At 43.0% G+C, this 26,856-nt stretch overlaps 1 protein-coding gene across 1 annotated transcript in view; it reads left to right on the top strand.

The window, feature by feature from the left end:
• Window positions 1–26,856, top strand: part of SYT6 (synaptotagmin 6) — a 164,760-nt gene that overhangs the window by 136,226 nt on the left and 1,678 nt on the right. Inside the window, exons 4-6 of the mRNA XM_066625168.1 lie at window positions 6,311–6,431; window positions 12,564–12,735; window positions 14,474–14,624. Of these exons, the coding sequence (XP_066481265.1) occupies window positions 6,311–6,431; window positions 12,564–12,735; window positions 14,474–14,624 (444 nt within the window). The remainder of the gene's footprint in view (window positions 1–6,310; window positions 6,432–12,563; window positions 12,736–14,473; window positions 14,625–26,856) is intronic.

The following is a 26,856-nucleotide window of genomic DNA, read 5'->3' as shown; positions in this document are numbered from 1 at the left end:
TTCTGCCCACCCCGTGTCCTGTTCCACCCCCTCCCCATTTCTGAATCTATATAGGAGAAGTCGCAGTGCTCTGTTGCCTACATCCCCTTTAATTTTTTTCTGAGATACTCAAATATATTTGCATTCATCAGGGCTATGAATTCTGCCTATGATGTAAATACGAGAGAGCTATTATGAAACCTCCATTTTCTGAATGTTGGTTATTTGAATCCCTGAATATTACAATGTCACTGAAAAAAACATTAATGGTTCTTTTTTCTTTTCTCAGACTTATTAACTTCTATATATGTACCCATAGGGCAGGATAAATTATATTGAATTACATATATTTGGAGACTTGATGTTTCTTTAAATTCTTTTTCTACTATATCCCAGGGGCTGCTCAGGTCAGGAGTTACAGAGTAACACATTTTAGCCTTCTAACAACCATGAACTGCCTAGGTAGATTGCACTGAGAAATAGTGATGGGACCAAGGTCACACAATGAGATTTCAAGTTTGTGGCAGAGAATTGAATTTAAGTCTCCCACATCCAAGGCTGACATTCTTCTGCTTCATCTATGCGGCCTGAAGGCTCTGGATTTAAAAGCTGACATTTCTGCTAGAATTCTGTGCAAAAAGCTACTGTGTTGTAGGTGGCAATGATGGTCATTGGTCAAGTGCCAATAGAGTTCTCGATAGGATCATCTGCAAATGACTAGACATTGCACTAAAACAAGCAATAGTGTACTCTACTGGTGATGCTGATTAGAACTGTTGTGGTATGTATGTATATGGGAAGTTGTCTTGTGCCAAGTCAGGCCAATGGTCTAGCTATCTTAATATTGTCTGTGCTGAATGATGGGGACTCTCCAGGCTTCAGGGAGGGGCCTTTCCTTCTCCCTCCCTTGGAGATGCCAGGGATTGAACCTGGAATTTCCTACATGCCAAGAATGTGCTTTACCACAAGCTACAGACACACCCCAGATAAATTATAATTGAAGATTCCTCTTCTTAAGGCTAAGATGGGAAAATACTTGTTTTTGTTCAGTCCCCAAGTGAGGTCTAGAACTAAAATGGGTATGTGATGACCATGGAATAATGCTAACAGTTCCAGCAAAGAGCAGATTCTTCACACAGATTCACCCATCTCTAAGAAATCTATTCATAATCTACAGTTACAGCTAAACCCTCTGTGAATTTTATATGCAGTGGTGCCAACAGAGGTTTCCTTCCAGGGCAAATAGCAATTGCAGGAGCCTCAAGCTGGACTGGGACCATAACTGAGGCAAAATGGTAAAGCCTTCCCTTCTTCATACTGCAGTCCTGATCCAGATCTGGGCCATTTCCTGACCCCCAAAAAGTAGTATCAGACGTACTAATGGCTACAAAACTACTAATATGTAGTTTGGCCCACAGCCTTGGGGAATGTCTCTTTATACCTGCCTACTCATACCGTTAAATGAGCTGAGTCTCTCCTGGGCTTAGTTCTGGGAAAAAGGAGGGAAGGCAGGGGTGGATACTGGTCAAATTGTAATTATGCCACCTTGGCAGAGCTTCTGAAGGGTTATTTGAAAATGTCTAGGCATTAATAATGCAGGCTGATTGCAGCACTTATTAGAACGAACTCCCCTTATAGCTATTACCACTGGGCTCTGGACTTCGTTTCAGGAACGCTGTCTCTTAAGACAGAACCTTTAACAGGCTCATTCTCATTAAGCGCAAATATTTCTCATCAAGTTTTGATGGAACTGTGCAGTGGCTGGTGCTCTCTCTCTCTCTCTCTCTCTCTCTCTCTCTCTCTCTCTCTCTCTCTCTCAGCAGCCTGGGATATTACATCAAATTCCCTAAATTATAGCCATCTGGATATGCCCTGACACTCTACACCAGGGCTATCCAGTTATTCCGTAAAGAGTATTTAAATTTGAGGAAGCAAAACTTTCTGACATCCAGTCAGTTGTTTGATTCACATAGTACAGTGTCCAAGATAAACTGGATAGATAATGTCCTAAAATGAAACAGCACATCACCCAGGAGGTCTTGTGCACACACAGTAATGTATGGACATAACCAGACTACCAGTGTTGATTTGTGTATTAAGACCCCCACCTTCAACAGAGTTTAGAGGACTGTAGCTCTGCAGCACAGTCCTATAAATGTCTACTCAGAAGTAAGTTCCAGTGTGTTCAGTGGGGTTACTCCTAGGACAGTGTGTGTAGGATTGCAGCTTTAAAGACATTTTAATCTATTTGGGAAAGACTTTGCCTCTTACCTCATTTGCATAACGTTGTCAATATGTAATGATAACGCAAGTAAACAGTTGGTGGTGGTGGTGGTGGGGTGTGTGTGTGTGTGTGTGTGTGTGTGTGTGTGTGAGTGAGAGAGAGAGAGAGAGAGAGAGAGAGAGAGAGATATTATAGTATACCACTATAGATATAAATGCATACACACACCACCATCACCAACAAAAACAACAACACAGTCTCCCAGAGTGGTTGGCTAATTCAAGTCCTTGGTAGAACTGGTGTTCTACCCAATCCTATGCATGTCTATTCAGAAGTAAACCCCATTAGAATCAGTGGAGCTTACTCATAGGTAAGTGTGGATAGGATTGTAGCTGTGGTCAGTTGTAGGCTGTGACTTTGGATATCCTATTCTGGACAAGCAGGGTTCCGTTTCAGCCAGGGCTCAGACCTGGAACCAATTTTTCTTATCAGAAAGAACTTAGACAATTGTGAATTGATAATAAAAAAGAACAGTGCCATACAGCATGTCCAGAGCACTTTATTGCTGAATATGCACAATTGGCCTCTTCATCTAGGATGAACAGGAAGCACTTCAGCAGCAGAGGAGGAACGTTCAGGCAGGTTTCAGACTCAGCTCTGCTCATTTTGGAAATCAAGCACTCTGGGCAAGCACTAGTTCTCAGGCTCATTCTCATTCTGCCCTGTCCCAAAAAGACTGAATAACCCCTTTGAGCTTCTCTCATGTTCTTTGTACCATTTGCAGCTGTGGTACACAGAAAAGAAATACAGTACATATCATTGCCTGTATAAATTGCACATTTGTCTTATACACCCACTTAAGCCAATGATGATTTGAAACCTTGTATGTGGGTTGGTCTCATGTTTCTCTATTAAGCTGTTACCACTGCAAGAGGTATGAAATAAATCAGATTATTATGCAGGGCCTGAACACTAAAACTGCCATATAAAATTAAATGTTTGTTTTGCTAGCTAGACAGCCACCCCTAATGTTTGCCCCCAAATGAAGAATTGGTCTGTATAATCATATTTGTCTCTACAATCACCGTTGCATTTTCTTGGCTGGTTGACTTCAGGGTTTGTTTCAAGGCTCACTTCAGGTATGGAGTGAAAGGACTAATAGCTTCAAGTTGAAATTTCTGAACCAGTGATTTATGAACAATCCAGATTCCAAAGGACTCATGAGGAACAGTAATAGTAAGGTTTATGTATTAATTCCCCCAGCATCGCATCAGCTGGCAATCCAGGGTGTTCCTGTCTCACCTTTCAGTTTGTGGAAGAACTACAACAGCATATCTGACAAAAGTTATATGGTGCCACCTAGAGGTTTCTAGAAGACCTCATTGAAATGGTGCTCCTCAGTTATGGTCATTCATTTCTATAGCAGTTGATTATTTATAGGGTAGTGATTAAGACTCATCCCATTATACAAATAGAAAGGACAAAACAGGTTTCTGGTCAGGAAAAAAGCTAGGTTAGGGAAAGGTTTGAAGAAAGGAATCTTGTCCAGATCTCTTTCTTGGGTACTGGATGGGGATGTCCCAGACTTATCAGACCCCCAGTCTCATCAGACTGTCCCAGACTCTCAGACTGGATGGGGATTGTCCCATGATCACATGCCAATTTCGGCAGAACAGTTGGGCAACATTCTTTGTTTGAAGAAAGTCCATCCAAGGAGACATCTAATCTGTGCAAGACTTGTCTGGAAAACAACGTGGCCCTTCTGTAATTACAGTGAAAAAGGACAATAATGACTGCAGGATGATGTCTCAGCTTTTAAGATGCTGAGACTCTTAGAAGCCTCTGAGGGTTTACAAGCATCCAAAAAATAGAGAAAAATAAGCAAAACCTACAGAAAAAGCAAGGTGTTTTACTATAGTCATGCCCTGTGGAGTTAATTAAATTGTGTTACTGCACCACTCAGTAATCATTGACAAGGTCAGAGAATCTACAAAAAGATTCTTGGGAAAGGAAGAACTTGCCCCCAAACTGGCGCATGCTGATGCCATGAGGACCCCTAATTAAGTGTGGATATTTTAAGTTATATTTGACATGTGGAAGACATTCTCCAGTGATCCATTGGCAGAAGATGCAAAGATACAATGAAGGGGTTGGGGAGTGAGAACACCTGCAAAGGTCATTGTTCTAGATTCCTACCTGATAGACAGTTTAATAGATAAGTGAACAAGCAGAGGACAAAGGAGAGTTATTTTAGAACTAGAACTGTCCATTGCTAGTTGGAAAAAAAAAACAAATACCTGTGTCCACCCCCTAATCATAAACTGTTTGTGCCACTTTTGCAAGGAGAAGAAATTTTTAGGAAGAATGCTGTGATTTCTAAACCCAGGTCTGCATTTTGTATGGTGGTTCCATTTTTTAAAAACGTGAACCAAGTGGATAGAATTTATCTCACAGTCTGCCTGGATCCTTTGATACTCTTTCCATGTAGCCACAAGCTCTTGTGAGAATCCTGAAAGTTTTAGTTTTCATTTTTAAGAATAAATAACAGTTGGTTTAGACCTGCAGGGGGCTTTCTCTATCCTGACCTTATCACTCAGTAACTCAAGGTAATTCAAGGTAACTCAAGTAACTTCATGCTATGTATGATCTCAGTCTCTTACTCAGCTTTCCAACCGTGGGATGCTGTGTAGGCAGAGGAACTCAGTGGATGCATGAGTGAGGATAGGCAGGATTATTTTCATCTTGTGTGATCTGGTCTCAGCCCCAACTTCAGTTTTCAATACTTAGAGAAGACACTGAAGGGTCTCATTCTTGAACAAGGAGACGATTCTTCTCTCTCAAGTGCTCCACCATATGGTGCATATGTGCATATGTGTGCATATGTGCATGTGTGCATATGTGCATATGGTGCACATAACACCAGAACCAGGGGACATCCACTAAAATTGAGTGTTGGGAGAGTTAGAACAGGCAAAAGAAAATATTTCTTTATTCAGTGTGTGGTCGGTCTGTGGAACTCCTTGCCACAGGATGTGGTGATGGCATCTAGCCTGGACGCCTTTAAAAGGGGATTGGACAAGTTTCTGTAGGAAAAATCCATTACGGGGTTCAAGCCATGATGTGCATGCGCAACCTCCTGATTTTAGAAATGGGTTATGTCAGAATGCCAGATGCAAGGGAGGGCACCAGGATGCGGTCTCTTGTTATCTGGTGTGCTCCCTGGGGCATTTGGTGGGCCGCTGTGAGATCCAGGAAGCTGGACTAGATGGGCCTATGGCCTGATCCAGTGGGGCTGTTCTTATGTTCTTATGTTCCATTCTCAACATGCTTTATAAGTCTAATGGAGAAACTGAAGGAGGTAGGAATGACTGAGGTATATGGCAGCATGGTGTGGGTTCACTCAACATAACTTATAAACACAGGCTGCCTTGCAATCTGCCTTCTATGACCAGTGATACAGACTCTGCAGATAGAAACCTGTTCTTGTTTTAAGTCATGAAGGAGTATGACAAATACATGACTGTGATCTGGCCTGTACAACTAGTGAAATATCTGTTATTATAGTAGGAGATGTATGTAAATGGAGGGTTGGCGCATAACTGAGAGACACGCTCCATCACACTGCCACCATCCCTACTGGTGGAAATGGAGCTACCAGTGGTGGTGGAAACAGATTTGCCTCCATTGAAATGTTGCCCCCAGTTGTCATGCTTTACCTTTGCCCGTAGGCATAAATGGCAGCCGCTGGGGAGAAAATTTAAGGGTGGACTTTATCACCAGTATTTCTTGCACACTCCTAATGACCACACACATGTAACAAATCCACACATGTTTCATGTGCATTTACATGGTGGTTATATATGCATATGTGCATATGGACACCCAAGTTAGTTCTAGATGTAAGTGTGTACCATGCTCTCAGAGAGTTATCCAGAAATGTACAATTTGCCCTTTTTTGCATTGCTCTTGGTAAAAAGCAGATCAAGAAACAGAAACTGCAGTAGCAGCAAAGTTATAAAGAATTCAAAGGAGGGAAGTTGGGAGGTGACAGTCTGCTAAGTTTGTCTTACCATTTTCTAATGTTCCATGTTCTCTCTTTTATTAAAGGAAAGTGTGGACCTGGGGGAAATCATGTTTTCCCTTTGTTATCTGCCAACTGCAGGTCGCCTCACTTTAACAGTCATTAAATGCAGGAATCTCAAAGCCATGGATATTACTGGCTACTCAGGTAAGTGCTTGCTTGCTCAGAATAAGGCGGTCCTATGATATTTCTTGATCTGGCTTCTCTGACAGCCCTGCTAGCTTTCAGAAGCAGTCAAGAATCTTTCCTGCACTGCCTCCATTGTATGGATGTAACTGAAACAAAGCTGTCTGTGTTCCAGAAATATTTTGTTCTCACGCCACGCAAAAAAGAGTGTCATGCATAAAGCAACCAGCCACTGAATACATTTTGGTCAGTGGAGGCTTGCGAAGCATTGTTGGCACAGCAGTCTGAAACTCTGTCACTGGAACTATGTGATAGAAGCCAAGAACCTAATTCATTTTTTAAAGTGACCATGCTGCATTTAAGGAAAGTATTATATAATTAGAAGCTGCCTTTTGGTATTAGGAAGTATCCACTTAACCCCTCCCATTCCATCACTAAGATAGTACGGTTTTGACTTCCCTTTCTGAGGCATCAGATATAGTTGTAAGCAATTGTGATCCTGGCCCATGTGCTGCCCAGGACCAGGATTGTAGAATGCCACCCCCCAGGAGACTGCCATTCTCCAACTTACCAGTTGCTCCAAAGCTTCACATGGTATTCTGTGGCCCTCTGAAAACCTTCTGAGGGGGACTTTAAACATTACCTCCAGTTTCCATCTCAGAAGGCCTCAGAAGACTTTCAGAGGGTCATAGAATGCAGCATGAGGCATCCCTGACTCTCAGAAGGGCTCTGGAGGGCCAATAGCAGTGGTGCAGCAGCATAGTGGCACAGCGGTGCAGTGGCAGGGCACATGGGCAGTAGTGCTGCCCCCACAGGCCTCACAGATGTGGTGCCCTGGGGTATTTGCCAGTGGTTGTAAGTGAAGGTTCAGAAATAATGGTTTTCTTTCACTAGAAAATGTTTATAAAGAATCGCCCATGCATATTCATACCTACCACATCATGCACTTTTTGGATACACTGCAGAGCCACATACAGGAAAGGTCAATTTGCAAATCTCATCTCAGTTCAACTAACCTGGAACTTAGACTGGGTCAGTTGGATTTGTTGATCACATCTTCTATTCCATGTGCTTTCATAGGGTTCTGCTACAATGAGTCTTTCTTTAAAATGCCTCTTTGTTATGTTTTGTTGCAAATACAGCAGCCTCTCTGGAAGTTCTGTTCCTTGTTAATCTGCCCTGTGAATTATGGGAGAAGTGGTAGAACTGTCAGATACGCATATATAATTCTTTTGGAGAACTTTCTTTGTGCAAATACTTGAGTTAATGTCATTACACAGTATATATTTTAATGGCCCAGGCTTCCATGTGTTAGTGTTTGCATTTTGCTGACAGGCATTTAAATCTACAGGAGTTTGGGCAGACAGACATTTCTGCTCAGTTGGCATTTGATGTAGTTTGAATCACGGAAGATTGAATGTTCAGAAGGGAAATAGTTCAGTAGCTTTGCAGCCGTGCATCATATAGTTCCTGGAACTTCAAAATATACAGTGATTTTCTCCAGCTGCCTACAGAGCATTCATGTTATGTTAGAAGCTCAGAGGCAATTTGCTAAAGTCAGTCTCTGGGGCAACTAGTGCGGTATTGCTGCCCTATTTTTCCTTCTACCTTCTGCCTCTTTCTATTGTTAATTTTAAAAAAGCTTTTAAACTGCCTTATGCAACTTCATTTCTTGAAAATAGTTCACAGATGTTTTGCTTACACAACAAAGTTTGATGCACACTATTGAGAATCTAGAAGGATTCTCAATGATGGACACTTGTATTTATTTCAAAAATTAATACAAACCCAAAATATACAGAATAGAAAGCACCAAAAATGTACAGGCATATAGAATATAAAGAGAGGCACATCCATCTACAAATATCTGTATTATATCTGCCTTTCATAAGAAGAGCCCCACTGGATCAGGCCAAAGGCCCATCTAGTCCAGCTTCCTGTATCTCACAGTGACCCACCAAATGCTTCAGGGAGCACACAAGACACATCCTATGTCCTGGTGCCTTCCCCTGCATCTGGCAATCTGAGGTAGCCTACCTCTAAAACCAGGAGCTTGCACATATCTACCAATATGACTTGTACATACCTACCATGACTTCATAGTCAGTAAAAGTATAGTCAGTAAAAGTCTAGTCAATTCATTCTAAAAGTCTCTAGTGGTATAGTCTTATTGTGACTCTGCACTGGTGGAGCTAGCGTTCCACTGTCACAGTCGCAAATGTGAAACATATTTCCAGGTGAGTATAGGATGGCAGCCTTATAGTATCTTAGGCTATGATCCTATCCAAACTGACCTGGGAGTAAGTCCCATTTACAGTAACGGGACATTTCTCAGTAGACATGCATAAAATTGGGCTCTCAGTGGTTAATGGCTCAATCTTATCCGATGCTAAAACTGAAGATAAGTTAGGAAATCTAGAATAGCTGATGAACATATGAACGACTTTAATGGAATATTATACTATATTCTGAACAATCTTTTTTCTCAAACACAGTTTTTCCTTGATAACTAACTATAGCCATAGACATGTAACCAAACAGGGGAAACAGTTGGAAAGAAGACATGGAAGGAGAAGAAGAGTCATGGCAGCCGGCCCCAACCCCTGTATGCTAATTGGCTCAAAGTCCATGTGTGTACAAGTACAGTCATTCTTCAAGCTGAGGCAACCCTAGGGCTGTGTGCAAGCAAGTTGCATATAGCCTTGTGCAGAATAATTTATGATGAACATGTGGAGAATTAAGACAGGGCTTGCCACTACAATCCCAATTTCCCCTGCTTCATATGTTCAATATTGTATTTGGTTACAAGAATAGAGTTCCCATAAGCAATAAGCATAACATTAAAAAGGTGGCAGAGCAGCTTTTAAACTGATCCCTGGGGGAAGGCCGACAGGAGCCGAGGGGCATCCGGTTCGGGACTCATCATCCCTATGGGACGAGGATGGGGAGGTTAGAGAACAACAAGACAAAGGCAGGGTAGGAGAAGAAATTGGGAAAGTTAGGGAGATGGGATGTGATAGACGGTTTGGCACAATGAGAGGATGCGGGGACAAAGGAGCGAATAAGCAGCCCATCCTGGGGCATTCCGTGTATAAATGCTTTTATGCGAATGCCCGAAGTCTACGAGCAAAGGTGGGAGAACTGGAATGTCTGGTGACAAGGGAAAATATTGACATAGTGGGCATAACGGAAACCTGGTGGAATGCGGAGAATCAGTGGGATACCGCAATCCCGGGCTATAAACTCTACAGGAGGGACAGGCAGGGGCGTGTTGGAGGTGGGGTGGCCCTTTATGTTAAGGAAGGGATAGAATCCAGCAAAGTAGAGATTGAAGGTGGGTCCGACTCCACCGTAGAATCTCTGTGGGTTAAATTACCAGGCTTGTGCAGCGATGTAATACTGGGGGCGTGCTATCGTCCTCCAGACCAGAAATCTGATGGGGACCTTGAAATGAGGAAACAGATCAGGGAGGTGACAAGGAAGGACAGGGTTGTAATCATGGGGGACTTCAATTATCCTCATATTGACTGGGTCAATTTGTGTTCTGGTCACGATAAGGAAACCGGATTTCTTGACGTGCTGAATGACTGTGGCTTAGATCAGCTAGTCAAGGAGCCCACCAGAGGACAGGTGACTCTGGATTTAATTTTGTGCGGTACGCAGGACCTGGTTAGAGATGTAAACGTTACTGAGCCATTGGGGAACAGTGATCATGCTGCGATCCGTTTTGACGTGCACGTTGGGGGAAGAATACCAGGCAAATCTCTAACAAAAACCCTTGACTTCCGACGGGCGGACTTCCCTCAAATGAGGAGGCTGGTTAGAAGGAGGTTGAAAGGGAGGGTAAAAAGAGTCCAGTCTCTCCAGAGTGCATGGAGGCTGCTTAAAACAACAGTAATAGAGGCCCAGCAGAGGTGTATACTGCAAAGAAAGAAGGGTTCCACTAAATCCAGGAGAGTGCCCGCATGGCTAACCAGCCAAGTTAGAGAGGCTGTGAAGGGCAAGGAAGCTTCCTTCCGTAAATGGAAGTCTTGCCCTAATGAAGAGAATAAAAAGGAACATAAACTGTGGCAAAAGAAATGTAAGAAGGTGATACGGGAGGCCAAGCGAGACTATGAGGAACGCATGGCCAGCAACATTAAGGGGAATAATAAAAGCTTCTTCAAATATGTTAGAAGCAGGAAACCCGCCAGAGAAGCGGTTGGCCCTCTGGATGGTGAGGGAGGGAAAGGGGAGATAAAAGGAGACTTAGAGATGGCAGAGAAATTAAATGAGTTCTTTGCATCTGTCTGCACGGCAGAAGACCTCGGGCAGATACCACTGCCCGAACGGCCCCTCCTAACCGAGGAGTTAAGTCAGATAGAGGTTAAAAGAGAAAATGTTTCAGACCTCATTGATAAATTAAAGATCAATAAGTCACCGGGCCCTGATGGCATACACCCAAGGGTTATTAAGGAATTGAAGAATGAAGTTGCAGATCTCTTGACTAAGGTATGCAACTTGTCCCTCAAAACAGCCACGGTACCAGAAGATTGGAGGATAGCAAATGTCACGCCTATTTTTAAAAAGGGAAAGAGGGGGGACCCGGGAAACTATAGGCCGGTCAGCCTAACATCCATACCGGGTAAGATGGTGGAATGCCTCATCAAAGATAGGATCTCAAAACACATAGACGAACAGGCCTTGCTGAGGGAGAGTCAGCATGGCTTCTGTAAGGGTAAGTCTTGCCTCACGAACCTTATAGAATTCTTTGAAAAGGTCAACAGGCATGTGGATGCGGGAGAACCCGTGGACATTATATATCTGGACTTTCAGAAGGCGTTTGACACGGTCCCTCACCAAAGGCTACTGAAAAAACTCCACAGTCAGGGAATTAGAGGACAGGTCCTCTCGTGGATTGAGAACTGGTTGGAGGCCAGGAAGCAGAGAGTGGGTGTCAATGGGCAATTTTCACAATGGAGAGAGGTGAAAAGCGGTGTGCCCCAAGGATCTGTCTTGGGACCGGTGCTTTTCAACCTCTTCATAAATGACCTGGAGACAGGGTTTAGCAGTGAAGTGGCTAAGTTTGCAGACGACACCAAACTTTTCTGAGTGGTAAAGACCAGAAGTGATTGTGAGGAGCTCCAGAAGGATCTCTCCAGACTGGCAGAATGGGCAGCAAAATGGCAGATGCGCTTCAATGTCAGTAAGTGTAAAGTCATGCACATTGGGGCAAAAAATCAAAACTTTAGATATAGGCTGATGGGTTCTGAGCTGTCTGTGACAGATCAGGAGAGAGATCTTGGGGTGGTGGTGGACAGGTCGTTGAAAGTGTCGACCCAATGTGCGGCGGCAGTGAAGAAGGCCAATTCTATGCTTGGGATCATTAGGAAGGGTATTGAGAACAAAACGGCTAGTATTATAATGCCGTTGTACAAATCGATGGTAAGGCCACACCTGGAGTATTGTGTCCAGTTCTGGTCGCCGCATCTCAAAAAAGACATAGTGGAAATGGAAAAGGTGCAAAAGAGAGCGACTAAGCTGATTACGGGGCTGGGGCACCTTCCTTATGAGGAAAGGCTACGGCGTTTGGGCCTCTTCAGCCTAGAAAAGAGACGCTTGAGGGGGGACATGATTGAGACATACAAAATTATGCAGGGGATGGACAGAGTGGATAGGGAGATGCTCTTTACACTCTCACATAATACCAGAACCAGGGGACATCCACTAAAATTGAGTGTTGGGCGGGTTAGGACAGACAAAAGAAAATATTTCTTTACTCAGCGCGTGGTCGGTCTGTGGAACTCCTTGCCACAGGATGTGGTGCTGGCGTCTAGCCTAGACGCCTTTAAAAGGGGATTGGACGAGTTTCTGGAGGAAAAATCCATTATGGGGTACAAGCCATGATGTGTATGCGCAACCTCCTGATTTTAGGAATGGGTTAAGTCAGAATGCCAGATGTAGGGGAGAGCACCAGGACGAGGTCTCTTGTTATCTGGTGTGCTCCCTGGGGCATTTGGTGGGCCGCTGTGAGATACAGGAAGCTGGACTAGATGGGCCTATGGCCTGATCCAGTGGGGCTGTTCTTATGTTCTTATGTTCTTATGTTCTAATGGAAAGGAAGAAGGTATGTTATCAACACTGCCATTTTTTTTTCATTTTCTTGCTCTCCAGATCCTTACGTCAAGGTGTCTTTACTCTGTGATGGGAGGAGGCTGAAAAAAAAGAAAACCACCATAAAGAGAAACACTCTGAATCCAACCTACAATGAGGCAATAATTTTTGATATCCCTCCAGAGAACATGGACCAAGTCAGCCTGCTTATCTCTGTTATGGATTATGACCGGTAGGTGGGCATCTCTGTAATGCCTAAATCCCGTTTGAACTATGGGTGTTTTTTCTCCCCTAGTTGTTGGTGTGAATCAGTGAATTATGTAATTGGCTTGTGCTACATTAAGCTGCAATTTTGGATTTTCAATCATTTATTTTTCTTTGAGTGAACAGGGCATGTCCCTGAGCTTCTATCGTTTCTGGGGAAAGCATGGCTGTCTTCTCTCTGAAGTTCCAGAATCTGCTGGTGAATGGAGCAAAATCTTTATGCTGAGCTTCAAACGGCACAGAAGGCCTTTGGGATTTATATGCAAGCCTATCTGGATGATAGGGACAGTTGGACTGTGTTCCATTTACTGTACAAGGGGGAGGGGCTCTATTTTTTGTTATCTGTCTCTGATAAAGTCACTTTCAGTGTGTTTGGTCCACATTTTTGCCTTTGGGGGATGTCTTGTTAAAATTCTGGTCATGTAAGTTCCTAGCGGTGTCATAACTCCCTCCCTGGGGCTCCAGAAGTTAAATGACTGAGTGGGTGGTAGAACTGAATCCATTTCTCTAGTGTGCAGGCTTGTAAATGCACTTGAACGAACACTGAGGAATCATATAGTTGGCACACTGCAGCTGTGGAGACTCTGAACAGTTGATAACATAGTGCAGGTCATTTTTTTAACATATAACTTCTGTTACCAAAACAATATATACAACTTAGGTTTTAAATCAGTGGACAGCAAGTTATTTCAGAGTAAACACATACCGTAAATGGTGAGTAAGTCTTCAACAATGGGTGATAGTGGCTATTGTAGAACTCAGGTAATAAACCTTAGTATGAGAATTAGGGTGCTACAAGCATTTCTCTGTTTTCATCTGTGACATGTTGAAGGTTATGCAGTAGGTGGGGTGTGCATTAGGTTGCTCCTTCTTGCCTCAGCTCTTAGGCTAAAACCACACGTGGACATATGACTACTGCCAACCCATATCTTCTCTCTGTATCTCCCTGGTAATCTTTTGTTGAAGATATGTGCTGAAATATCACAGTACTTTTGTTTTTTCCTCCCTGCTCCACTTCTTCACTGCTGCTTGGCTGGAGGGCAGGGAAACTTTCAAGCATTGTAGTGTCACATTCAGTGTCCTTATCAGGGAGATGTGGGGAGGAGATATGAGTCAGTACCTGCCACATGTTCCTTGCAATGTGCAGTTTGGGCCTCAATGACAGAAAGGAACTCAGCAGGTGCAGCTTATGCTAGTATGGAGATGCAATGGTAGGGGAATTTCTTTTGAATGCCTGTCGCTCATGGAGCTCTTAAATCCTTACAGTCTCTTGGGGAAATAAAGGGGGCAACACTGGGGGCTGTTTTACAAATGTGAGGACTGGAGATAAACTGGAGGGATGGAGGTTTTACAATAACCACCAGTTTCACAAAGCACCAAGATAGGGAAAGCAGAGACGATACTGCATTGGAACGTTAGAAATAATGGACAGATGAGCTGCAAGCAGATGTGGGGGGGGGGTAAGGGTTTCAAGCCCTCTAGGATTGACCCGGAGTCTCCAAAAGTCAGCATCAATCTCAGGTGGTTACTGTAAGCAGTCTTGGAGGAGAGTTTTCAGGAATTTCCATAATTATGTTGGGTAATAAGGATTTATTATTGGAGTTGGTGACGCTAATGATGGTGGTGGGAGAGGAAGGTTTACGTGGGTCAAGGAAATAAGGGAATAGTGATTAAAGCTTGTTCTGCATGTGGCTGTTGCCTTTCAGAGTTGGCCATAACGAGATTATTGGGGTTTGCCGTGTAGCCAACAATGCTGAGGGCCTAGGCCGAGACCATTGGAATGAAATGCTGGCTTATCCACGCAAACCAATTGCACATTGGCACCCATTAGTGGAAGTGAAGAAATCCTTCAAGGAGGTATGTAAACAACTTTATAATCATCTTCAAATGCATGTGAAAACTTAGCAGTTGAATAGGCTGAAAGGCTTTTTTTTGAAAAACTTCTCCTTGAATCTCAAGAGTTTCTAACAAGAGCTTCTCATCCAAGGACAAGCATTACATTTCTATGATGAAGCAAAAGTAATATTTACAGATTCAGTGGCACTAGTCGTATTGTGTTCATGCCCTCATCAACTCATGCTTTGACTCAGGCAACCTGTAGCAGCAGCAATCTTCTGGCAACGTGGCACTGCCAGGAACCTGTATGAAATTCTGCTAATAGATCATTTCAGTTAACTAACTCAAGTGTGGAACTGTAATTCTTTTCAAGGCTCAGGGCCCAATCCTATCTAACTTTCCAGCACCAATGCAGCCGCAATGCAGGCCCGAGGTAAGGGAACAAATGTTCTGATTCCTTGAGGAGGCTTCTATGATTGCCTCCCCAACACAGGAAGCAGTGCATACCACATTGACACAGCAGCACCGGCACTGGGAAATTGGTTAGAATTGTGCACTCAGCAAGCAAAAGGTATCAGTGGACCCTCTCAGTTACTTTCAGTTTTGGGGTTCCCTATGCATAATAAAAATTAAAAATGAGAAAGTGTTTCACTTTTTGGTCTGATAGGAATGCAAAAAAAAAAAAAAAAAAATTAAGTGTTTAGGTTTTAGGCTTCATTTCAGCTTGAGTCCTAGGCCAAATGGCCCTCCTGCCTCCCCTCCCCCCACTGACCATGGGTGTCATGGCTTCACACAGAGCAGTTTAGGAAATGCATCATTTGGAAGCTGAAAACACAGAAGAGAACTGGATATGGTGTGAAAAGATAATGGAACTGATTTTTGAAGGAAAAGAAGCAGAAAAAAAGGTCTGCCATTCCGAAAGCTGGTCCTTTTCTAATATGTATTGGGCAAAAAGGCATAATTATTCTTAGAGCAATGTTTCTCAACTAGTGGTATGGGTACTACCAGTGGTACTTGAGGTGGTATCTGGTCATGCTTGCAGGACCTCTCGATACCTGCTGCCTGGCAGTGAGAGCAGGAACATGACACAACAAAAAGTGGTAGGAAGCTCAGCTCAGACGGCAGAGCTCCAAAGCATGCTTTTCCACACTCGAGAAAGCCTCTCATCCACCCTGAGCCTCTTACTGGTATTTGTCGGGTCACATCTAGTCTCCCAACCCATAAGTAACTGGCAATGATGCCACTGTCAGTTATTTCTAGTGGTACTTTGAATAGGTGGATCATGTGAAGTGGTATGGTGGAGGACAAATGTTGAGAAACACTGCCTTAGAGCATGGACCTCTAGTGCCAAACTTGCAAAATCAGAAATGAAAGACCCAGGCAAGTCACCTCTCAACAAACAGCAGTAAGGGAGTGGCTTGAAACTTTCTGTTCCCTTTCCCATTTGTGTCCCTCCTTTGGATTCTGAGTTTCAGTGGCATAGCTAAGGGATCTGGTACCACAGGGTCCCCCAGATTGTTAACACACATACCCGGGGGGGGCAGATGCCCAGAATACCCTGAGGGTGTCTGGGAGGTGGTCTGAGGTGCAGAGAGCCTTTCTGCATCTCAGAAGGCCTGCCACAGGTCTTAGAGTTCTCTGCTTCTAGTTCTATTACTCATAACACATTGGGTTTTTTGTGATTCCCCCCCCCCAAAAAAAATTTCTTGATTAAAATAGCAAATTGTGGTGTTATGTGTTTTTATCCAAATTCTTATTCAAAATTGTACGAACAGCACAATAAAGCACAATAAGCATTTCAGCTAAAATTTCATTTTAGACCATTACCAAATTTATTTACAGACATATTCATTGGTTGTCCAAGCTTTTCAAAAGTGTAGCACCACACAGACAAGCAGTATTTATTTATTTTTAATCACAGTGTCCTCCCTTTGCATACCAGAGTGGCATAAAATGTGCAAAATGCCACAGAAAGTGATCAGGTCAAGGTGCAGTACAGTATGGAAAAATAAAATCAGAGAGAGGCTTCACTGAGCCTTGCTTGGTTTTCCAAGCTTCTCAAAGGTGCAGCACCACACAGTCGAGCCCCAGAAAAAGGCTGTTACAGAGAGTGCCTTAGGGCAAAGGGGAGATCCAGATCCAAGCACATCCACCTGATCACATACAGATCACAGTTTAGAACTCAGTTGCCTCACCTCTGGATTACAGTATGGTGAAGCGAAGAAAAGCAAAGAGCGAGCAAGGCAGGTTTAGCTCTTCCTTCTCAGTTTCTCTGCTCAGGTATTTACTTTTTCCCCATCCACTCACATCTCTTCCTCCCCCCAACCGCTGCACATACTTACACCCTCTAGTAGATACTTTTACTCAGCTACTCCACCATCAGAAATGTTTCAGGGGCTTGCTGCCTTAGTGAAAACTACTTATTCCTCAAAAGTAAGCAAAACTGTTATTTCATGAAATAAGTGGTTTTTCATGTTTTGATCTTAATATCATTTTATATAGCGAGCAGAAATTCTCATTATTTCATGTTCTGTGTTGGTCACTGAAAAAAACACCCCTATACATTGATTATTAGCCATTTGTGGACCTTCATAGAATGCTTTTAATAAACCAATTAACTTTAGCCAGCAGAACTGTGGAATCTTGGTTCTTTTAAAGATTCACCAGACAACCCTCTCTCTGTGTGTCACTTTTTAACCTGAGGCTGAGGGAGGTCCATCAGGGACAAAAGAAGCTGCTGTGATCCTAAAACAAACATCTTAGGAACACACACATTGTGTATTCAGCCTTAATTTTCATCCCCTAAAGATTTTCCTGTTGTTTTATTTTTTAACTATGGGAGGAGAGCAAACAAAGCAAAAAGAAATTGTTCTAAACAATTTCCGAAGGTGGAAAAATACCTCTCTGAAGCAGAAACTCATTTAGAACAAGAACCAAAATTCCCATTAAATCACAATGATACACAAATACCAAGTTACCTTTTTGCTCCACGGAACTGAAAAGTTTCTCCAGAGGAGATCTATATTAATCTCAGCTTCATTTTTTTTTAATTTTGTGGGTTTTTTTTGTTTTGTTTACTTTCAATTACTCCATGTGCTATAAGCAGTGATTAGAAAACAGTAGTCCTTACTTTGTATAACACATAGCAACGTATATGGTACCTATTTGTACTGATGGTCTTTTGGGATGGAAAAGTGGGACAGACATGGAAAATGACATTTTTTGCCTGCCCACCCTGAACATGGAACCAAATAAATTGCTTTCAGGCTGCCATCCTATACACATCTATCTGGAAGCAAACCCCATTAATATAGTCCAATATGTTTTCAGAATATTCTCGCACAGGATTGTATTGTAAGTGAGGTAACTATAACAGCATAGTAGAATATGATCACTTCAACATCACAGTACTGACTGCTGCCAGCTTAGACTGGAATGCAGTACTAGACACTCACATACAAAAGTGATAGTTCAAGCTGCAGGTGGAAAGAGACTTTCATAGATGTTGGTGAGAAGAATGATGTCACAGTGCAATTTTGGCCTAGGATTAAGAGCCACTGCATTGGGGTCCCCACAGATCTTGACCATGGTGAGGGTAGTGTTGGAGCCCCCTAGCTTTTCATTTATGGTCCCAATCCATGAACTGGATGAACTGGCTGCTGTTGACTAAAGAAAAACTAAGCCCATGAGGTTAATAACACTTTAATGATTACATGTAGTTTAGCCCTGATGCAAAGAAAAGGCGATGAGACAAAGTAGATGTCAGTAGGAGGGTAAAAGAAGTGTATTAGTAAGGGAGGAAGGTCTAAAGGCCTGCTCCTGATACAAAGTTAAAATTCAAAACCACTCATTGCTTGTAACAATAGCTATAATTATCAGTACAAGTTTGTCAATCAACTCTGTTTTGGAAACAAAAGGATTTGTATTGCATACTTAACTTCAAACCACACATTACTTAAAACCTGAGTCACCGGTAAGTAGAAACATAGTCATTTAATTTCTATCAAAACAAAACATAGAACAGAATGGCCTTTTGATATCTAAGAAATGGGATAGCATGGGGACCAGAATCCAGTTTTTGCTCCTGAGGCCCTACCTGACAAGGGAAAAGGCCATCTTGGGAAGGTTAATAACCATCATAGAGGCTGGTCTTGCTTAAAACATTTAAATGAAGCTTAATTTAAATTTGAGCTTTCACAGGTGCTAATTACCATCACAAACCTCCACTTTTAGCTGAGAGTACAACATGTACTTCTTTGATCTGCTTTTGCTAAGGCAAACTCTGAGCAACATGGAGGGGGAAGATTATGAATAAATGAATTAGTATCCCAAACCACTAGACTAAACACTACAGAGCATACAGATCCTTTGAGGATATCAAAAGGAATATAAACCAGATGTTGGACATGACATCCTGATGCACTGTTGGCAGTTGCTCAGTTATAGCTCTGATGAGGACCAATGGAAAATCCGTAGAAAACAGACAAGATGAACAAAGACAAAGAGATACACTCCCATGAGTTCAGCATGTGCCATTATGTTCAGAAAAGAACAGCTTAGTTGTGCCAGAAATAAACAAACGTGTCTGAGATGTGCTGCATCGCTGAACATCTGGCCATTTATATGAGTGCCTATGAGGCAGTTGTTAAAGTTTGCCATAATTTTTCTGTAAATATTACAGGATGGAAACTCTTGAGTGCTAACTGGAAGTCATACAGCACAATCCTATACATGTTTACTCAGAAGTGCTCAGTGACTTACTCCCAGAAAAGTATGCATAGGATTGCAGTCTTACAGCCCAGTCCTAAAGCTGGCAGCTTCTGCTGGTTGCAGCAGCACCAAAATGGCTACCACTGCATTCAGTAGCACTGCCGAGGCAGCCGGAGGTCTCCTCAGAGGAAGGGGACTTTCATACCCTTCTCCAAGGAAAGCCCCAAGCCCCGCAATGGGGCTTCTCAAGTCTGTGCCGGCTATTTTGCCGGTGCAGACTTGAGAGACTCTGTGTTAGGCCATAAGGCCCAACATGGAGTTCAGAATCTAGCAGAGCAGAGCAGAGCTCTGCCAGAACCACCCCCCCTGCCCTGGTTCCTCCTCTGCCTCACCCTCCCCCTGCCTTGAAACTACTTAGCACTGGCTGGTGCTGCTGGGGCCAACTGGCTGGTCCCCCACATAGTGCTCCACTGACTGAAGCTGGACCAGAGCCAGTGGTTCCACCTCTCCATGCCTTATGGCACATTTGCAACAACCAGAGCTGGCGCTGGAGCTCAGCGCCAGTGCTGAGAGTGTTTAGGACTGGACCCTTAGAACCTAATCCTATGCGTCTCAACTCAGAAATTAGTCCCATTGTGGCTTCCTCTCAGGAAAGTGTGGATAGGATTGAAGCTTTAGTTGTTTTTTTTGCTAGTTTGAGGCAGATTATAATATTATGTTTCAGTGCATTTTATATTGGCAGGAATACACTTCATTTCCCAGAAAAGGGTGTATTAGACATGCTGTGGCAGATCCGTAATTAGCATCACCCTCATTTTTTAAAAGAACATTGATAGCAGCAGCAGAGTGCAGTGCAGGCAATAAGTCTGAGATCATGGGAGCCGAGCAATGAATTTAGGATTACAGGAAATTCTTCCCTCCATTTGCTATTTGCCCTCTCAGGGAAATCTTACAGGTACCTCTAAATTTTCTGCTTTGGGTAAAATAATGATAGTGTGTGTGTGGGGGGGGTCCTATTTAATTAGGAAATAGGAAATTGATTCTGTCCTTTCCCCAGCACTGTAGTTCCAGTTGCAGATTGTTATCAATTTCCTGGTTGCAACCCCTGGGGGGGTTGCAGATTGTTATCAATTTTTTGAAAAACAGAGGTCCTAATCACAGATTTCCCATATCAACATCCAGTTTGGCTCTGAGTACCTTCTGTGGGAGGCATGCTGGTCTTACCATCTTGCTAGCTTTTTCTGCTCGTCTTGCATTGTAACCCCAAATGAATCAGAAAACCCCCCAAACAATTTTTTCGGGCTTGTCCAGACTGCAACTTCTCATACTCTGCTTCTTGTGTGCTAATTTAGAAATACAGAAGTACGGAAAAGCTGTACCTGTTTTCCATGCTTAAAACAACACCTTCTGTGTAGTTGGCATGATTTCTGCTGATGGCACAATTGATTTGCTTATGATGTGAACTGACCAGGATGGGCGGAGAGGCCAGTGTGGGGTGAAATGGTAGTTATGCATGGCCTGCAGAGACTGGATGTGTGTCTAGCAAGGCTTGAAACTGATATTTGGATGTGTTCTTAAAATATGCTTTGTAGCAGCCAAAAATCAATTCTTCCCATGTGCTAATAGAAGTTAGCACACCTTACCCTATAAATCATCAGCAAATGACCCTTTATTTATTTCTACCAACAGCAAAATCCAGCACCTGGATTGAATCTCCCCAAGGCAGTGATCCCTGTAGCAGAATCATCCCACTCCCTTTCTTCTGTGATGCTGACTCACTCCAAATATTTCAAGGTATCATCAGACAAGGGTCATATTTACAAGGAAAGCTATTAAAAAACAACAACAACAGTATCCATTTTCCACAAACAGTGATGGGGAAGGGGATTAGTAGAGATTGCTGAAGGAGGAAACTGGCTATATTTGGCAACCCAGGCTTGCATCATCATCAGCTCATGATTATAAAACAGGCCTAAAATTTAATAAGGCCATTGCAGTCTTGGGGGACTGTGACATTTATTTGTTTAAAATAATGCATCGGGTACTTAACGAGTATAGGTGACACCCTACAGGGTTAGTTCAAAAGCAATTCAGTCTGTGTATTTAGAGCAATGAAACCTCTCTAGAGAGAGTGTATCACAGTTGGAATCAAGTACTTAGTATCTCAGATTTCTCCAAAACTACAAGAAGTTTAAAATTAGATTTTTTTTTAAGGATTTTATTTGTTCTTTGAACTGATACTATCTGGGTATCAAATGCTCTGATAACTATATTGTAGTTTGAACACTCATCCCTTAAGAGAGTATCAAGAGACACATAATTCTCTTTAATTTTGTTAATCAGTAGCAAAGGGAAGGACAGACACAGAAATTACTAATAGCCCTTGTGCCCACAATGGAAATATGTCATTTAAAAAAAGGATGTTGAGAAAGGCATAAATGTATATTTTCAATTCACAGAGTTCCTATTTTCATTAACTTAGAGTACAATTCTTATGCATATCTACTCAGAAATAAGCCCCACTGAATTTAATAGGACTTAGGGCCCAATCCTATCCAACTTTCCAGCACAGGTGTAGCCGCAATGCAGTCCCAAGGTACCGAAACAAATGTTCCCTTACCGTGAGGAGGACTGTGTGATTGCCTCCCCACCACAGGATGCAGCACATGCCCCATTGGCACAGCAGCATAGGTTGGCACAGCAGCACTGGCACTGGAAAATTGGATAGGATTTGGGTCTTACTCCCATGTAAATGTGTATAAGATTCAATGGCGTCACTAGGATTCGCGTCACCCAGTGCAGGAGGCCTGCGCATCACCCCATGCAGTGGGTGGGGCAACGCCCCAGGTAGTAGGCATGGTGATGTACCATCACCCCGCCCCATTGGTTTTTTGGCTGTACCTTTTGTTAGAACACAGATATTTCAATGTGGTTTGTTTCACTGCATTCTGCATTAAATTACACATTGATTGATATATAACATGATGGTATTATTCCTCCAAATTCTGATTTTAGTGATTTTGAAAACTTGTAGAGTCACCCACTCACGACTGTGTCAACTTACTAACACCTTATTGCAGCAGTTCTCAAACTTTTAGCACCGGGACTCACTTTTTAGAATGACAATCTGTCCAGGACCCATTGGAAGTGATGTCATGGCCAGAAGTGACATCATCAAGCAAATGAAAATAAATAATTATAAATAATTAAATTAAGATAAAAGAAATAATTAAATAAGGGGGAGCCAGCCCTGTTCCACCAAGTGAATGTAATCCAAAGTAAGTCCCATAGTGGTCAATGGGGCTTACTCTCAGGAAAGTGTGAGTAGGATTGCAGCCTGTGAGCCCAATCCTATGCATGTCTACTCTGAAGTAAGTTCCATAGTGGTCAATGGAGCTTACTCTGTAGTCTGCCTGCAATAACAACCCCCCAAAAAGAATCAGTGAGATTTCCAGCCCTCCCCAGTACCCAGTTTAAAGTTCTTCTATTTCAGGCATATCCAGATAAAGACCCACCTGGCTTTGCAAGTGCAAAATAGAAAACATTCCCCTTACCATTCAAGCCTCTTTTTTTGGTCCTTTGTAGTGGGTCGGGGGGGGGGGAGGGTGTCTTCTGGAGGATATACACGTCTGGAGGACGTACGCTTCTTTACGCAAGCCTTAAATCAACCCCTCTCCCCTTAATTGGAGGTATGTGGGGTTGGTCATAAGAACAGCCCCACTGGATCAGGCCATAGGCCCATCTAGTCCAGCTTCCTGTATCTCACAGCAGCCCACCAAATGCCCCAGGGAGCACACCTGATAACAAGAGACCTGCATCCTGGTTCCCTACCTTGCATCTGGCATTCTGACATAGCCCATTTCTAAAATCAGGAGGTTGCACATACACATCATGGCTTGTAACTCATAATGGATTTTTCCTCCAGAAACTTGTCCAATCCCCTTTTAAAGGCATCCAGGCCAGATGCCATCACTACATCCTGCAGCAAGGAGTTCCACAGACTGATCACACACTGAGTAAAGAAATATTTTCTTTTGTCTGTTCTAACTCTCCCAAAACTCAATTTTAGTGGATGTCCCCTGGTTCTGGTGTTATGTGAGAGTGTAAAGAGCATCTCTCTATCCACGTTATCATTCCCATGCATAATTTTGTATGTCTCAATCATGTCCCCCCTCAGGTGTCTCTTTTCTAGGCTGAAGAGACCCAAATGCCATAGCCTTTCCTCATAAGGAAGGTGCCCCAGCCCAGTAATCATCTTAGTTGCTCTCTTTTACACCTTTTCCATTTCCACTATGTCCTTTTTGAGATGTGGCCACCAGAACAGGACACAATACTCCAGGAGCATTTGTTGCACTCCAGTTCCATCCAATCAGGACCATTCTGGTGTCCTCATATTCCCCTTTGCCTGGCCTGACTACCAGCCAAGGCACGTCTGCCGACTCGCTAGTAAACGCAACCATGAGGCTGCTTCACTTTCCATAAGGCTGTTAGGGAGGGACCTCCTTCTCCCTTTTGTGTTTTTGGGGGCTGCATTCATTGGATCAGGACCATTCTGACATCCTTGGAGTCCTCTCAGCCTGCCCTGAGTCCTCTCAGTCGTTGCCTGGACTAAGACAAGTTCGCCTACTAGCGAGTAAACGTGGCCACGTGGCTTCCTTTCCGGCTCAAGCTCAGCTGGCAGGGAGGCAGGGACCTCCTTCTCATGTTTTTGGGGGCTGTATTCATTGGATCGGGACCATTGTGGTGTCGCTGGATTCCTCTCAGCCTGCCCTTTCTGACTGACTATGGCAAGTATGCCTATTCGCAAGTAAACGCGCGATACGGCTCACTTTCCATAGGGCTCCATGCATTTTTTTTCTTTTTGGCCATAACTTTTGAACGAAAGGAGTGATTTCAATTCCGTTTTTTGCCTTGCGCTCTGCTGGACATTCTGCATCCAATGGTGTATGGCGTGACAGGGTAGCTCCAAAAGCCGCGAAGTTAGCATGTCCTCCCCCCAGGGCCCGTCACCCCCCCGGCACGTCACCCGGTGCGGCCCGCACCCCCCACACCCCCCGCACCCCCCTAGCAATGCCAGTGTAAGATTGCATTCTTGGAGTTTGGGACCACAAATGATCTCACATAAGCCTATACAGTATTTAGAAGACACACACATGCCAGAAAACGCTTTGTGATATTAGGGGAATTTTTAATGGTATATTATCATTTTTTAAAATGAGTTTCTTTTATGTATTCTGCTCTGAGTTCCTACTGTGTAGAGCCAAAGGTAAACTCAGAGCCACTGAGTCTTATCCCAACAATAAGGGTAGATTAATCATTATGTAGAATAATCTTTTATCTCCAACAATATGCAAATACAGGGGCCCCTGTATCCACAGATCCCATATCTGTGGATTCACTTATCCGCAGATTGGGTCTGCAGGGCCCCCCACACACTTGTCCCTCCCATGCCCTGGTGGACCCTCAGATGTCTGCCAATCCAGGTAAGATGCTGGGGGAGGCAGGAGGGGGCGGTGGGAGATCGGGGGCAGAACAGGGCAAGACAAGAGTGGCGATGAAGGTAGGGAAAGAGCAGATCGGGTCTGGGTGGGTTTGGCAGCAGCAGAAGCCACCGAATCCTATCTCTCTTCCTGGACCCAATCCTATAGTGTGAGTCCATGTGAACATGTGCCAGCTATTTAGCTAGTGTAGGTCCACGTAGGACTCCCCTCCCTTCGACTGCAAAGGTTTACTTCCAGATAAGGGAACAATTTTTCCCTTACTCAGAGGAGACCTCCTAGACAGCCCCCACCATAGGATGCAGTGGTAACCATTTTGGTGCCACTGCATTGGCAGGGGTGGTAATGGATAGGATGGGGCCATAACATAGGTTAAAGAAAGAAAGGAAGAAGCAGTGGGCAAACCTCTATTTTTAGTAGACATCCAATGTGTAGTTTTGAATAGTCAGGCTTAGATTGTAAACTGTTTGGAGAAGGTTTTGCCTATGTTGCTCTGAAAGTATGTATACCAGTGGTCCTGAAAAAAAAAAAAAAGAATAATAATAATCGCAGGCACTGTCGGCAGCTAAATATTTGGGGAGTACAATGCATGCTGTTAGGTGTGAATTTCCCCTATTCTAGAAGGATTTCTCCGGTAATGCTTTCTCATTACCTGAAATGTGCAGAACAATAATGTTGTTCAGGTGTATTCAGGTGTAAAGCTTTGAATGATGTATAAACGATGAGGATATCTCTGAAGTATCAAGACCTACATTAGAGAAAGGCACAATAGTAATCACTGTGAGCATGCTGAAACTGCTGCAGCCATTTTTAGATGCACAGGTTGCAGAGATCATTAGACAAGAATTCAAAACTCAAGTGTAACTTTGGAATTCCACTTTGTTTCCTCAAGGCAGATTGCTAATGCTTGATCATCTTGAGTGCCTAAAAAAGTGTATATCCTGTATGATGTACCATTTACTTCCAACTTGATCTGATTTTCAGTTTGAACAATGACCTCACCATTAAGAAGTGCATCCTGCTGAACTGCATTAGCTAATTTTTAGCAGAATGATTGAATTAACGGTGGATGTCGTTCAGTATTATTGCAAACAAGGATGGTAGATGCCAGCACAGTTGCTGAAAACCACTCCAGTCCACAGAAGGGTTTGGGGGAGATTTTCCTTGGTGGCAGCAATGGTAATAGCAGCGTCTTGGAGTAGTTCTTCGCACCCACTGTCTTCTTTCACCAGGCCTCAGAAGTGAACCCTGTGACGGCTTTGGATCTCGGCGATGAGCGCCATCCATAGATACTGCCCTTCTATTATTTCATAGATACTAAGTACAGGGATGACTTCCTCCACGCTGAAGTTTTACTAATTTATAATTTGTAATATTTGAGAGTGTATGCACCCATTTAATTAAAATCAAGTGCAAAATAAAATAATAAGAACCCTTACTGTGTATATAACAGTTGTAATCCTATGTGTTCTTCTGACATGTTAATATGTTGGAACATTGTCACAGATATGCTTACAACAACCTCTATAGCAGGCCAGCATTATTATTTCCCATATTATATAGATATAGGAGGGGAGACTGAGACTCAGAGATAGTGATTTGCCTGTCAAGCAGTGGGTAAGTGGCTGAACTGAGATTTGAAAAATACCAGTTTATAGCTTATGGTCTTCTTAACCACCATCACTTATCGAATCCTTGTCAAAAAAAAAAACTTCCTCTGTAAATATTCAATGTCAGTATCTGACATCCAGCAATATTTGATGTTTATTTCAGAGTTTTATACTTTATTTTGTTTGATAGGTGACATGGTACTTAGTATTTGACAGGTAATATGGATTGGTAATTATTTTTAATAGTTTCTAACAAATTTGTTGAAACTATTTGACAGCGAATGCTAATGATATTTGGTATTTGCCAAAAAGTAAACAGGCTAAAGACTGCTTGTTTCAGCTGTTAAGGTTAATATTCAGAGACAAAACTTGAATTTTTTAACATCTTTTGAACAACAGTTCAATTGATCTCTTCCCTGGACCATCCCTGCCAGT

This window comes from Tiliqua scincoides, chromosome 4, assembly GCF_035046505.1.
Source record: "Tiliqua scincoides isolate rTilSci1 chromosome 4, rTilSci1.hap2, whole genome shotgun sequence".
Lineage (NCBI taxonomy): Eukaryota > Metazoa > Chordata > Lepidosauria > Squamata > Scincidae > Tiliqua > Tiliqua scincoides.
Note: the sequence above shows the minus strand (reverse complement) of the source record. Positions and strands in the feature narration are given on the sequence as shown.